We start from the raw sequence: 13,855 nt of genomic DNA on the forward strand, positions 1-13,855 counted from the left end.
CAATGGCTGGGACAGGCCTGCTAAACCTTGTGAGGGTAGCCATCCAGTCTTCGACCCCTAGTGAACTAGGGCTTTGCTCACCCAGCATGTGAAGACTGTTTCAGTGGAACAGATGGAAGAAACCAATAAGAAGGTTCAACGGCTGAGATGGCAACACAGCAAAGCACTGTGGAGTGCTCAGGACATGTTGGAGCACAAAAGACAACAGGGCCATCCAATGCAGCTGAGGAAGTCTCCAGGTGTCACGACTTTTTGTGCCACTGGACCCAGGCTTCCAACGCCGATAGAGTGGGACTGTCTCTGTGCATCTACTTTTCCACTTAAATCTCATTCACGCACAAGTGTCTTTGTGCACACTCATCTATACACCATAGATGAAAACGCACAAAGAAAATCGTCATCCTCGGTTACTGAGAGACTAATATAGTAATAATAATAAGTATTCATCACACTGGAGAATTTTTCAACTAGTGTTTTAGGTAGGCAGTATCATAATAGATTTTTGAAGAAGTGCCTCTTTCTTTTGGTACAAGAAGGAACCAGTTAATTCACCTCACAGCTGGAAGAAAGGAGAGAAAGGCTTTGCTTTTATTCATCTCATTTTCTAAAACAATTAAAGCTCAATGTTTCCTACTTACAGGACAATTTTTATTAAAGATTGTTGTATATTTCACTTTAAAAAGTTCTTCTTGGTTTGACACTGTAGCACAGCAGTACCTATATAATTAGTGTAATTATGCCCCAAGATGCTTTTCTTATACACTGTACCAGTGTATGATGATGAGATGCACATGTGCTTTGGACTGGTGAATAAATTAAGTCCAGTTAGAATAAGGGCAGGGAAGGTGGTTTGTACTTTCTCTTCTTCCAAATAATAAACATAATACTTATTAAATCTCTATTAATTTGCTATCCTTTTTCATGTTTTAAGTAAAATTTCTACCATTTCTTTTCAACCAAGTAAAACTAAGCTATTTTGTTCCTTTTTAAGAAATTAGAATAAATAATGCATTTTTCCTTTACTTCATATTAGGGTTAGATGTGACACATTTTTTTATTTAATTAAGATCATGTTGGCAGTAGTGAATTTCAGAGACAATGGAAATGAATATTGTTGGTGAGTTTTCTGTTATGGCAATTCCTACTCACAATCATGTATTCACTGAGATTTTGGGGGATGACAATACCATTTTAGAGATTATAGAATCTCTTTCTTTTTTGACTCAGGTATTCTATTGTTGGCTGCAGTTTATTCAGCATTGATGACAATGGCACCATCATTGTAACTGAACCGCTAGACCGGGAGATAGATGCATGGCACAATCTAACTGTAACAGCCACTGAAAAAAGTGAGTAAAAATTTAGGAGCACAAGGTACTTTTTATATTGCACAGAGGTACTTTTATTATCAACACACTGTCCCTTCCTGGAAAGAGAGAATGCATATTTCCCAGGCATTATATTGTTGTAGCTGCTTATTATTACAAGGCATTATTTGAACCATTAGCTTAATGAAAAAGGAATGTAGATGAGCTCCAAGTAAAGTCTTGACATCCTTTCCTAAAAGATATTCAAACTGGAAAGGTAAAAGATGAGAAATTATAATGGAAGAGAAGTTGTAACACTAACAAAATCTGAATTATCTCCCTGATATATGATCTTAAGTTAAATGAGACCCCTGTTAGTTTCACAGCAGCTTTCTTGACTAGTGCAAAATAAGACAATCTATTTTTAATAACAATCAGAAGCCTGCTATGCAAATTAATTGGTAATGTTACATATAGATCAATGAGACTAGTCCCCTAATAAAGTTAAATCAAGCAACCTTTACTGTAAGAATTTCACCAATTGGTTTCTTCTGAAAGTCAAATGCTAATTTCTTTTCTTCATGTATCCTATTACCAAGAAAATTTGGTATAGGAGGTTTTCTTGCATATTTGGGTCAATTATTTGGTAAATTTTTTACTTAAATTTAGACAATTAAAATCATTTTTATTAGAGGAAAGAGAAGGGAATATAGATGATTTAAATTTAAATAATTTAATAATAAATAAAAAAAATTTAAATAATACCCTGGTGCTAAATATCCTTACAAAGTCTAACAGTGTTCAAGTAGTATCACTTATGCAAATTATTGTAATTAATAATATATAGTATAATAATAAATATAAATATAAAAATATAATAATAATAAAGTAAAATAATAATAAAGTAATAAACATGATTTTAGAAATATATTGACAAATACTTGATTCCACTTGTTAAATGTTTAAATTGAAGCCCCACTTCAATTTCCAGTTAAAAACACACACAAAGCTATACATTTTTAATCTGATTGTCCTTTGAGTTTCAGCCTCAAATATTTTTCATAGTCCAAAATTTACCTATAATAAAAATGCTTATATAATATATAATTGACTAACTAACTTGATGATATCTAGAACAATCAAACAAGAAATGTTTGAAGGACCAACATTTCTTCAAACTAATTTTATATATAAAACCCAATAATCTATCTTTATGGAATTGTATAAAAACTTTTAAATTTAAAAATGCTTTATTTCTCAACTTATTGGAAAGTTGGTTAAGTGTTATGGTAAAATGGAACACATTTTTGGCATATTTTTATCTTGCATTGAATACTGCTGTGGAAACACTGCAGGATGATTTTGGTCTGTCTTCTGATTTTTGTGTTTAACTAAACAATAAAGAATGTGAGAACAAATGTTACAATGGAATAAATGTCTCCTGCAGCAACTGAAATGCCAAAGCTTTCAATGTCAAGAAATACAAAGATATTTATTATAAAAGCAGAGGGCCTTTATTCTTTTGGTATATCTATGACCAAATTTATTATTTATAAAGTCATTTTTATACCAATTGGGAAAGAATTAGAGAGAGTTCAAGAAAAGTTTGGGCATCTCTGAAAATGAAATTCTAAAAAAATGACAATATTTAACATCTTGAAGTAATAATAATATTTTTTTGCATTTTATATAGTTATTTGTCTTTCACCCCAGGAAAAATAATAAATGCCATATGCCCATTTTATGAGCATTCCTGACATTAGATAATTCATTAGTGAATATTTTTTATATTCTTCATGTTAACTAGAAAATAGATATGTTTACAGAGGAAAATTCATTATGTGAAATAGAGAAAGCTATGTAGGGAAAATTTTTGTAGACTATAGAAAAAATAAACTCAAAACAAACTTTCATTTCTATGGGACACCTGCTAATCTTAACTAGAAAAGTGATAAATGAAATTAACCACATGGATATGAACTATTTAATTAAATATTATAGTAAGGGCTATTTATGTTCCATTATACATTATAGGTTATATAACATCACTAATCAATATCATAAATAGGATTTTCCTTTAGACTTACATTGAAATGACTGAATTAAACATCAGAACATGTGCTGTTTACTTCTGTTTAATATTGCTTATGCTTAACATATGATAGGATCAAATAAAATTATTAAAAACTCAAACTACAAAAACAATGGCATTTTAATTACTTAATCAATTTCTCTATATAAAAACTTAAACTACTTAAAACACAACTAGCTGAAGCTCTCAAAATCTATATCAGAAAGTGATATCAAACATATTTTGATTTAATAAAAGGTTGAGTGTTTTTGCATGAAAAGCATTGCCTCTGCTAATTTGATTCATAGTCATGGAGTAGTAGACCATCTGGCCCATCACAATATAGATGCAAAGGTCTCCATTATTATGTAAGCACTTTGAGAAGGCTGACATTCTAAATATATTTTTATATCCTCAAAGATTATCTGTAACATAGAAAGAAGCATAAGGCATGTTCTAAGTAGCTAAGGGCCACAGCAGATAGTGTGTTGGGCTTGGAATCAGAAAGATGATTTCAAATCTGGTCTCAGACACTTTTTAGCTGTGTGATCCTGGGCAAATAACTTAATCCTGTTGATGTCAGTTTCCTCATTTGTAAAATGAGTTAGAGAAGGAAACAGCAAACCATGCCAATATCTTTGCCAATAAAACTGCAAAAGAGGTCACAAAGAATTGGGTAGTGAAACAACCTAACAACAAAGATTTTTTAAACTAAATTCAATTATATATGATGTTTGTGTTTGAGCTAATTTATATTTGCTTATTAATGTTTGAGAGGAAGTAGGATTGATATTAACAGGTAGTATGCATTAAAAATCTTTGTAGTAAAGTTGTATTTTATTTGCCTGAATTGAAATAGTACATGAATAACAGAATATATCTATTTTCATATTTTCCTCAATTTTTTCATTCTTTTGATTTTGTGTTATAGATTCTTGCTACCTTGTAAAATCATTCACTTGTAATTATTCCATTATAATTTTTAAAGACTGAATTTCATCCCTGAATTTTTGATCCTCCTATTCCTTCTGATCTATTTTTCTTTTAGATCATCATTGTTTTTATCTTTTACTTTCTTTGCCTCATTTTAAAGCTGGTCAATTCTGGCTTTTAGGACACTATTTTCTTGTTTTAGATCATGTGTCTCTGTTTCAGGATAACCTATTTTGCTTCTTAAGGTCTTTTCCCAATTTTCTTCAACCTCTCTTAATTATTTTTTTAATTGTCATTTGAGTTCTTCCAATGCCTGTGTTCAATTCCCTAGAGTTCCTGAGCTTTTGCTTGGTGTTTCTTGGTCCTCCTCTAATTCCATTTGTTCTTTGTTCATTACCTGAATAGAAGCTGATGATTGTAATTTCTTTTTATTTTTCTGTTATTTACTCATATTTTCCCCTTCTCTCCCCTTCCTTACTGACTGTATTCTTCTTCCTCTATTTATTTGTGGGATCTGTGAGTTTGGACTTTTCTGCCTTGAAAGGATTGATTCTCTACTGTGCTGATTAACTGGATTAGATTGATCTTTTATACTAATGTGCCCTGAGGCTGGATTTTCCCCAGCTGCTAGCAGAGGCTAAAGGTAAAAGTGAAGGTGTGGAGGTTGAAGGTCGTTACCCATGGTCCTCCTCTCTACTCCTTTCTGTCAGCCACCTCTCTGCCAACTGCCCAGTCAGAGTCCTGAGCTTCCTGTGGTGGTACCAAGGTACTCCATCACAATTATAGCCTTTGCCCTGGGATCCCAGTCAGCTGGATTCTTTCTGAGGATCTCAGCTCAGTAGGTGGGGGAAGATTGTTGGATCTTTCCCTTATACCCAATAATTAGACTTTATCTATATACCTTTCAGATTGGATTGAATAGGAGAAACCTGTGGCTCTGTCTTGTTGTTGAGTTTGGCTTTTTGTCTCTTTTGTAGACTTTTTCTGGTTGTTTATTAGCTTTTCTGCCCTCTGGAGGCTTCTTCTCTTCACTAGTGATAAACTGGATTAATCCAGTTGAGCTGATCTGTAGAGCTGAATGTTACCTTAGGCCAAAACTTCCAGAGACAGAGGCCTAAAATGGAGGAGTGGTGGCTGAAGACTATGACCAGCCTACCCTCTTCTCTGCTTCTCTCCTCTAGCTGCCTCCTTGCCAGCTATGATCAGAGCCCTGAGCTTCATGCAGTTCTGGTAGCAGGGTGCTCTGTGCTAGTTGGAGACTAACCCTGAGCTCTTACCAACTGCCCAAGTCTCAGCACAATAGGTGAGGGAGGGGCCCTGGGACTTTCCTTCTTTCTTTTCCTTAAATCCTAGAAGCATACCTTTTAAGTTGAATTGAGCAGAGGGATCCCACAGCTCAGTCTTATTGTTGGATTTGGTTTTCTGTCCCCCTTGAAGCATTTTGTTTTTGATTGGTATGGAAGGGTTTTCACAGAGGAATCAACTTTTTGCTAATTCTAAGTCTCTACCTTGACTCTTCCCCTCAATAGAACTGTTTACGTTTTGGACAGTGAAGCTAGAATATTTATATAACAATAATTATTCTTTTTTACAAGCAAAAGAAAGTCATTTTAAAAAATTCCAGCAGATTAAATGAAAAATATGCATAATAAATATTCATATCAATTCATATGACATTAAATCTTCATTATTTCTAATTTAAATGCCATTTAGTTAATAAACATTTATTAAGCACCTACTATATGTCATAAAAGAAAAATAAATCCTGGGGAGAAATTTTCTAAGCCAACCTGACATTTATTGTTAGATCAATAAATCATAACATCAGGATCAAACACATGACAATATGTACTAAGACCCTGAGATCTGAACCGCTCAAGCTTTTATAGTCTTAGTGAAAGAGTAAGATTACACAAATTCCCTTCACAAAGAGAGGAGTCAGTGAATGTTTCTTCTTAAGGGGGCAAAAATAATTTCATCTTTTAGGTTTCCTCCAAAAACATAATTTTTTTTCTTTTATGATTGATTATGTCATCTCTGCTTTATATATGGAAGTGTTGTGGGTGCAGAGGTACACCCCTGGGGTTTGGGAAGAATACCTTTTGCAAGAATTCAAGACTCTGAACTTAACTTAAAAGAAAAGAGAGATTTATTAGTAATGTTGAATTATCAGCCAGCAAGACAGCATGAGTGGAGCAACCTATAAAGTTGCTCTGGAATGCCTCAATTCTGGGGGTTTTACATTCTTTTACATAACTCTGTGGCAAGGGGCTGGGGAGGAGTTTTCCCTGAAGGCATGGGGGTAGCTCAAATCAATGGGACAATCAAAGGGGGATAATCCATTCAGGGTCAGATGCTTTGTGTTGGGAGTCAGAGGGTATAAGGGAGCAAAGGAATTTCCCTGATAGTAGTTTGCCTGAGTTTGTAGGGGTACAATGCCCATGCCAGAAGTAGCCAAGGTGACTCTGTAGCTTCAAAGCCAAAGGAGATGTCATAAATCTGGACATATTCCAGGACACAGAAGATACACACACAATTAACCTTGGAAAAAGTATTTTTCAAGGCACTTCAAGGGATTTTCCTTTTTATTTTATTTTAATCATAATATGATTATTCATTACTGTTATTTATACATAATTATTCAATCTACTATTGGAATTTTTTGTATTTACTATTAAATCTGTAGTTAATACAGATTTAATACAGGTGTATGGGGTGTTCAGGGAGGGGTAGTATCTCTGGTATGGAGGGTTTGTCGTGCCCTCCTAGGGCAGCTCTCCAGCCTCTGACCCTCACCTGACACCCAGCTCTCACTTGTGGCTCCCAGCTAGCTGTTAGCTGCTAGCATGCAGCAGCGGCCACACCCCAGGCAATGGCTTCCACAGGCCTGCTAAACCTTGTGAGCTAGCCATCAGGTCATCGACCCCTGGTGAACCAGGGCTTTGCTCACCCAGCATGTGAAGACTGCTTCGGCCAAACAGATGGAAGAAACCAATAAGAAGGTTCAACGGCTGAGAGGGCGACGTAGCAAAGCACGGTAGAGTGCTTAGGGTGTGATGGAGCACAAAAGACAACACGGCCATCCAATGCAGCTGAGGAAATCTCCAGGTGTAACGACTTTTTGTGCCACTGGACCCAGGCTTCCAATGCCGAGAGAGTGGGACTGTCTCTGTGCATCAACTTTTCCACTTAAATCTCCTTCACGCACAAGTATCTTTGTGCACACATGCACAAAGACAATTGTCATTCTCAGCTTGCGAGAGACTACTACCACTACCACTATTAAATCTAAGGTTACAATTTATCATTAAAATATTGGATATCTAGAAGGATTACATGGAAAGGAAATAGTTACCCCCAAAAGAATAAAAAAAATATAAACTGATTAAAGTTGGTTATATTTTGTAATTTCTTCTTTGTCTTACCTCTATACCCAGTCCAAAGAATGGTCTGATACAATCTAAATGCATAGAGGATTTTTGTCTTAGAAGGTCAACTTCACAGGAGTTCCTCCCTTATTATGATGCAAAGATGACTAAGGAAAATGGAAATAGTTTACACAAATGGCATCTATATCAAAGTAACTTGGTACTGTTAACTTGGGAAAAAAAAACACAGAACTATTAGTCAGAACGGATACTTTGTTTTGTTTTGTTTTAATTTTGTTTAATTAGTTGATTTAGAATATTTTACATGGTTACAAGATTCATGTTCTTTCTCTCCCCTCCTGTAGTTGGCACACAATTCCATGGAGTTTAACATGTATCATTGATTGAGAGCTATTTTCATATTATTATATGAAATATATATATATATATTATATGAAAATATATTATATATTAATATTTGCACTAGGGTAATCATTTGGAGTCTATATCCCTAATCATATCCCCATCGTTCCATGTGATCAAGCAGTTGTTTTTCTTCTGTGTTTCTATTCCCACAGTTCTTTTTCTGGGTGTGGATAGTGTTCTTTCTCATGATTCCCTCAGAATTGTTCCAGATCATTGCATAACTAGCAGTAGAGAAGTCCATTACTTTTGATTGCACCACAGTGTGTCAGTCTCTATGTACAATATTCTCCTGGTTCTACTCCTTTCACTCTTCATCAATTCCTGTGGGTCATTCCAGTTCACAGGTGATTCCTCCAGTTTATTATAACTTTGAGCAAAATAGTATTCCATTGCCAACATATAATTTGTTCAGTCATTCCCCAATCAGAGGGCATCTCCTCATTTTCCAATTTTTTGCCACCATAAACAGCATGGCTATAAATATTCTTGTACAAGGCTTTTTCCTTATTGTCTCTTTGGGATACAAATCCAGCAGTGATATGAAAAAGGCCATTCTTTAATTAAGGAAAGGGGTGCAGTGCTAAATTAGGCCTCCACATAGAGCTATGAGCTAACACCCATGCAGAGTTCTGCTGATTGGAACTCTGGTTGCTCTGGTCACTGACCCCTGGGAGAGCCAACAGGGCTAGATTGATAAATCCAAAGGACAAAAGAACATGGGGGATTTGTATACCCTTTAGGAAACCTAGGGACAGGGAAATATGATTGATTGACATTGCCATGTTACAAGGAAATGAGCATGTTCAAACTAGTTGACAGGCTACAAGCAGGCTTGGGAGAGAGATCATAGCCAGAGGCTAGGGTATATGGGAATAGCCTAATTACAATAGACACTAAAAGGATAATCCCTGCCCAGGTGTTGGTCTTTTTAGGAAGGAACTGATGCAAAGAGCAAAACTTTTAATACAAAAGGATATTTAGCATTTGCTTAGCCCCACCTAGCTGAGGTTATAATTTACCTTAAAGTTTATTGTTCAGCCTGAGACTAGCTCTGAAACTTCACTCAGGGCAAATGTTCAAGGGAACAGAAGTTGGGGTCTCCACTTTCAAGCTAACCCTAAACTTGAGGTTCATTGGATCTTACTAGGCTACAAGTTTGGGGTTTCTAGATTCCATGTTGACAGTACAATGTGATAAATCTAGAAACAGTGGTCACTTAAAAATATAGATGGTGAAGCTGGAGCAAGGGTGTTTGGAGATGATATGTCAATATTGGCATTTTTGAGTCCTTTGCTAGACCATTAGTTGTTGAAGAACACTGATCAGGTTAAAAGACATTAGAAAGGAAATTTACAAATAAATTCATTAAGGTCACAGGCTGGAAATGATAGTGGCTTCTATAGTTCCTGGTCTGCCATAACATAATCAAACACTAGAAAAAGAAAGACTTAAAAATAGGCTTAGCCTAGGCAGAAATACCATGAAAAATACTTAAGGGATAGGAGAATATTCAAGGATTAGGTCATAACCTAGATCTAACCCAAAAAGGGTCCTTTTTTGGATAATCTTAATCTTTCTAGGCTCTCTTGAAGTTAGTGGACATCAATGACTATGTCACCAGAATGGTTTACATGATTAATGGTGGCTCAAGTGCCTGTATTTGACAAAGAGGGCAAAAACAAGTTGATTCTGAATAATTGTTTTTATACTCCTAGTCCTGCCCTTTCTTCTTTCACTATTTCCTTCTACACCCGTGTTTTGTTTTTAATCAGTCCCCCTAATTACCAGCCTTATTTTACTTCCCTTTCTACCTCCCACCTTCTTATACCCCTCTTATTTTCTTTACAGTCTTTGTAAACTACCCCCCTACCCTCTCCCTCCCTTGTATTACTCCTCTCCCCATCAATCCCTTTGTTACCCTTCTTCTTCTCTATTGGGAATGAGTCAGTTCTCTGCTCCAATAGATTTGATTGTTCTTCCCTCTTTGAGTCAATTTCAATGAATATAAGAATTAAGTATTTCCTGTCTCCAACCTCTTTACCCTTCCAGTGTATTGTTGTTCTCCATCACTCCCACCATGCGCTTCTTTATGACATATAAATTTACCCAATTTTGTTTCTTTTCCCATTTCTCATAGTATTAACCTCTTTTCTACTTCTAGTTATATATATATATATATATATATACATATATATGTGCATATTTATGTCTCAGCATTTCATCCTATACAGTTTGTCACTGTTCCCTCTAAGTATACTTTTTCTAACTACCTAGGTGATAATAACAATTTTTAAGAGTTACCAATATCCTCTTTTCTTATAACACATATCATTTTAACTTATTGGATCCCTTAAAAAAAAGGTGTTTTTGTTTGTTTGTTTGTTTGTTTGTTTCTTCCCTTTTCTTAGTTATCTTTTGGTGATTTCTCTTGAGTTCTGGGTTCCCGCATCAAATTTTCTGTTTACATCTGGTCTTTTCTTTACAAATGATTGGAAATCTCTTCTATATTATTAAATGACCATACTTTCCCCTGCAAGAATATAATTAGTTTTGCTGAGTAGTTGATTCCTGGTTGTAGACCTAGTTCCCTTGCTTTCTGGAATATCCTATTCCATGCCTTTTGTTCCTTCAGTGAGGATATAGCCAGATCCTGTGTTATCCTAACTGTGGTTCCATTGTATCTGAATGACTTCTTGGCAACTTGTAATATTTTTTCCTGGGTATCGAAGTTATTGAATTTGGCTATAATATTCCTGTGTGTTGTCAGTTGGGGAAAGTTAAATTAAATTAAAAATTAAAAAAAATTAAAAATAGGCAAGCTGAGTTGAGGATCCTACATTTAGATTGTTCTCCCTAACTTTTTTCCCAGATAAAGACCTTCACCTGTTAGACTTCAAAATTATACTTCTTTAGAGTACATAGTAGTTTTTCTCTAATACAGTAGGTTACTAGCTTAATAATTATCTGTCAAACAACTATAATTGTAATCAAAACTTAAAATAATATCAGCTACAGTTCTAAGAACTTTTACCTCAAATGGTAAGAAGTGAATAAACTTAATCTTGCTCTTATGGAATTGCAAAAATCAATAAAAACTTTCCCAAGATTCACTAAGATTTAAGAAATTGTATATGGCATCTTTTCATTTGATTTTCTTCTCTTCATAAATTATAACTCATCCTGGTCTGAAGATGATTGTTTTTTTAGAAATCATCCCTGTGTTATAGACAAAATTGTAAATTCTCAGTAATTTTATTTCATTGTTTAGAAATCCCAAAATATAAACGAGCTCTTTTTCATACAGTTAATGGTTTTACCTAGACAAATGTCTTCAAGAAGCCTTATAAGCTTATGAATAAAAGCTTTTTTTTTCCTTTTCACTTTTCCACATAGTAATGACCAACACTTTATTTTCTTTTTCCCTAAATTTATTTTTATTTTAAACTAGGTCTCATCACTCTTTAATGGACCTAACTGATAAAATTTATACCAAACTATTTTATTTACTTCTAGGTAATTCTTAGAGGGCCATGAATTTGCCTTCTTTAAAATATTTCCCTTTTTTTTCAGCAGGGAAAAAAGATAGTTCCTAAATTCCAATTAAACCAATTACAAAAATGGATAGAAGACTCATATACTGTACAGAAAATAAGACTTCTTAATATCTAAGTTACTGTCTTATTGGTCAACCTTATAGGTGTAAGGTGGCATCTAGGCATTATTTTAATTTGCATTTCTCTAATCAAGAGTGAATCAGAACATTATTTCATGAATCCATATTAAAAAAAAAGAATTTACCATTTAAGCACTAGATCTAATATAGTGCTTTATCCAATACATGCCCTTTATTAATTTAGTTCATTTTATAAACTGATAAATTAAAACAAAATCCCAGATTTTACATTTTGTGAAATCACATTGAGAATATAATACAAATTTCTCAGCATGAAATTTTACATCCAATTGATGAAATCATTCTTTTTCCCAAAGCATTGTATTTTAATAGAATTCCAAACTAACTAATAGATGTTTGGTCTTAAACTTATTTAAAACATTCTCTTTTTTGGAACTGATATATATATATAAAACTTGTGCTCACTTTGTCCTTGATTGTGAAGAATGTTAGTGCTTAATCACGTCTTCCTTTTACAAATATGTAATAATTTCCAATATTACCAGCTATTGAAATATTGCATTTTACTCTGTAGTTAGTAATTTAAGTTTAATCTCCCATTAAAAGTTAAGGTGATCCTTCTGATGATATTTAAATTAACAGAAACCCTCCTTACACCAAAATTTGAATTCAACAATACTGCTGTTAGGATGTGATTGTGAACATTATATTGGTTTCATTAAATGTAAATTAAGGCATAGTACATTTTTGACTATATACTCTTAGAAATGCTTTAATGCAGAAACACTGATATAGACCTTCTGATATTTTCTCTAATAATCTGATAGTAAAGCAAATTATTATCCCTTATGATTTATAAAATTTCCCTCATTTTTTCATGGTCCCCAATGATTTGATTTAGGAATTTATATTGAATGGTAGCATAATTTCTAGAGTTAGAATATATGATTTTACTAAAATCATAAACAAAAATATCAATGAGAGCTAAGGAGTTCCTCTATTTGAAAAACAGTGTCCAATGGAGACTGTAATATTCTGAAGGTATAACTTTTTCTCATTTTCCTTTTGAATGCATTTTTTTAGTTTTCTTACCTTGATTTATTACTTATTACTTCTTTTAGTTGCTTGTTGACTTCAATACAACCTTTTTTCTTTGTGATGATACTGAGGCTTGCTTGGTGTCCTTTAGAAAAGATTTGAACGTAGATTTATGGTGTTAATCAAATCTTCAAACAGCAGGCTGCTTATTTTAGAAAGCAGAGATTCAAATATAGAAAGCTATTTCCAAAGTGAAAACATCAGTTAAATCTCATTTTATTTTACCTGGATGGAAACCATTCATGATATTTCTAAAAGTTTAAAAAAACCTTTTAAATGCTGTAGTTATAGATTTTATATTTCCATTAATTTTCTACTATTCATCAACTTAGAACTTGCTTAAACACTGAAACAGAAGTTGAGCTTTTAACAACCAGGTTTTCCCAATCATCCTACATGAAAAACTGCATCATCAATATAACATTTTAATTCAATCCTTTCAAGTAATAGGGTCACTACACACTTCTCTTACAATTTTATTCATTCATAGGGATAAATTGTGTTTAAATTTTTTTTAAAGGTATAGCAGGACCATGGTGGAGCTCAGGCTTATCAGGACATAGTTTTGTACTAGTTTAGATAAATATAAAACACTGCAATATATAATATAATTTAGATGAAGTTCTTCTAGTCAAAAGATGATTTAACTTAAAATTTTTACCAGACAGCACACTAGGTGCCTGATATTTACCAAATATAGAAATATGAAATTATCAAAACTATAGTGATAAATACTTTCAAAAGAGTCTACTGGCAAACAGCATTATTTGTAACTTTGTGAAGTGTATTGGAAAGAAGACCCATGTCTTTAGGCAACTAACCAATGCTGAACTTTGATTTCCATATTGAGAACTTGAAAGTTTTCCAAGTTTCAAATTCTAAACATTAATAGCACAATTCAGTTAAGATTAGTCATTTTCAGAAAACAACTGAAATAAACCACCTTATAATTATTAAGTTTTAACATATATTCTCATTATTTAAAAAGAGGCATAATTTAGAAATTTTCCAGTACAGG

General features: G+C 33.6%; 1 protein-coding gene across 3 annotated transcripts in view; it reads left to right on the forward strand.

Annotated features, from left to right (window-relative positions):
• Positions 1–13,855, forward strand: part of CDH19 (cadherin 19) — a 173,741-nt gene that overhangs the window by 125,456 nt on the left and 34,430 nt on the right. For all 3 annotated transcript variants that reach the window (XM_056823609.1, XM_056823610.1, XM_007487770.3), the window contains one exon: positions 1,228–1,349. In XM_056823609.1, the coding sequence (XP_056679587.1) occupies positions 1,228–1,349 (122 nt within the window). The remainder of the gene's footprint in view (positions 1–1,227; positions 1,350–13,855) is intronic.

This window comes from Monodelphis domestica, chromosome 3 (genome assembly GCF_027887165.1).
Source record: "Monodelphis domestica isolate mMonDom1 chromosome 3, mMonDom1.pri, whole genome shotgun sequence".
Lineage (NCBI taxonomy): Eukaryota > Metazoa > Chordata > Mammalia > Didelphimorphia > Didelphidae > Monodelphis > Monodelphis domestica.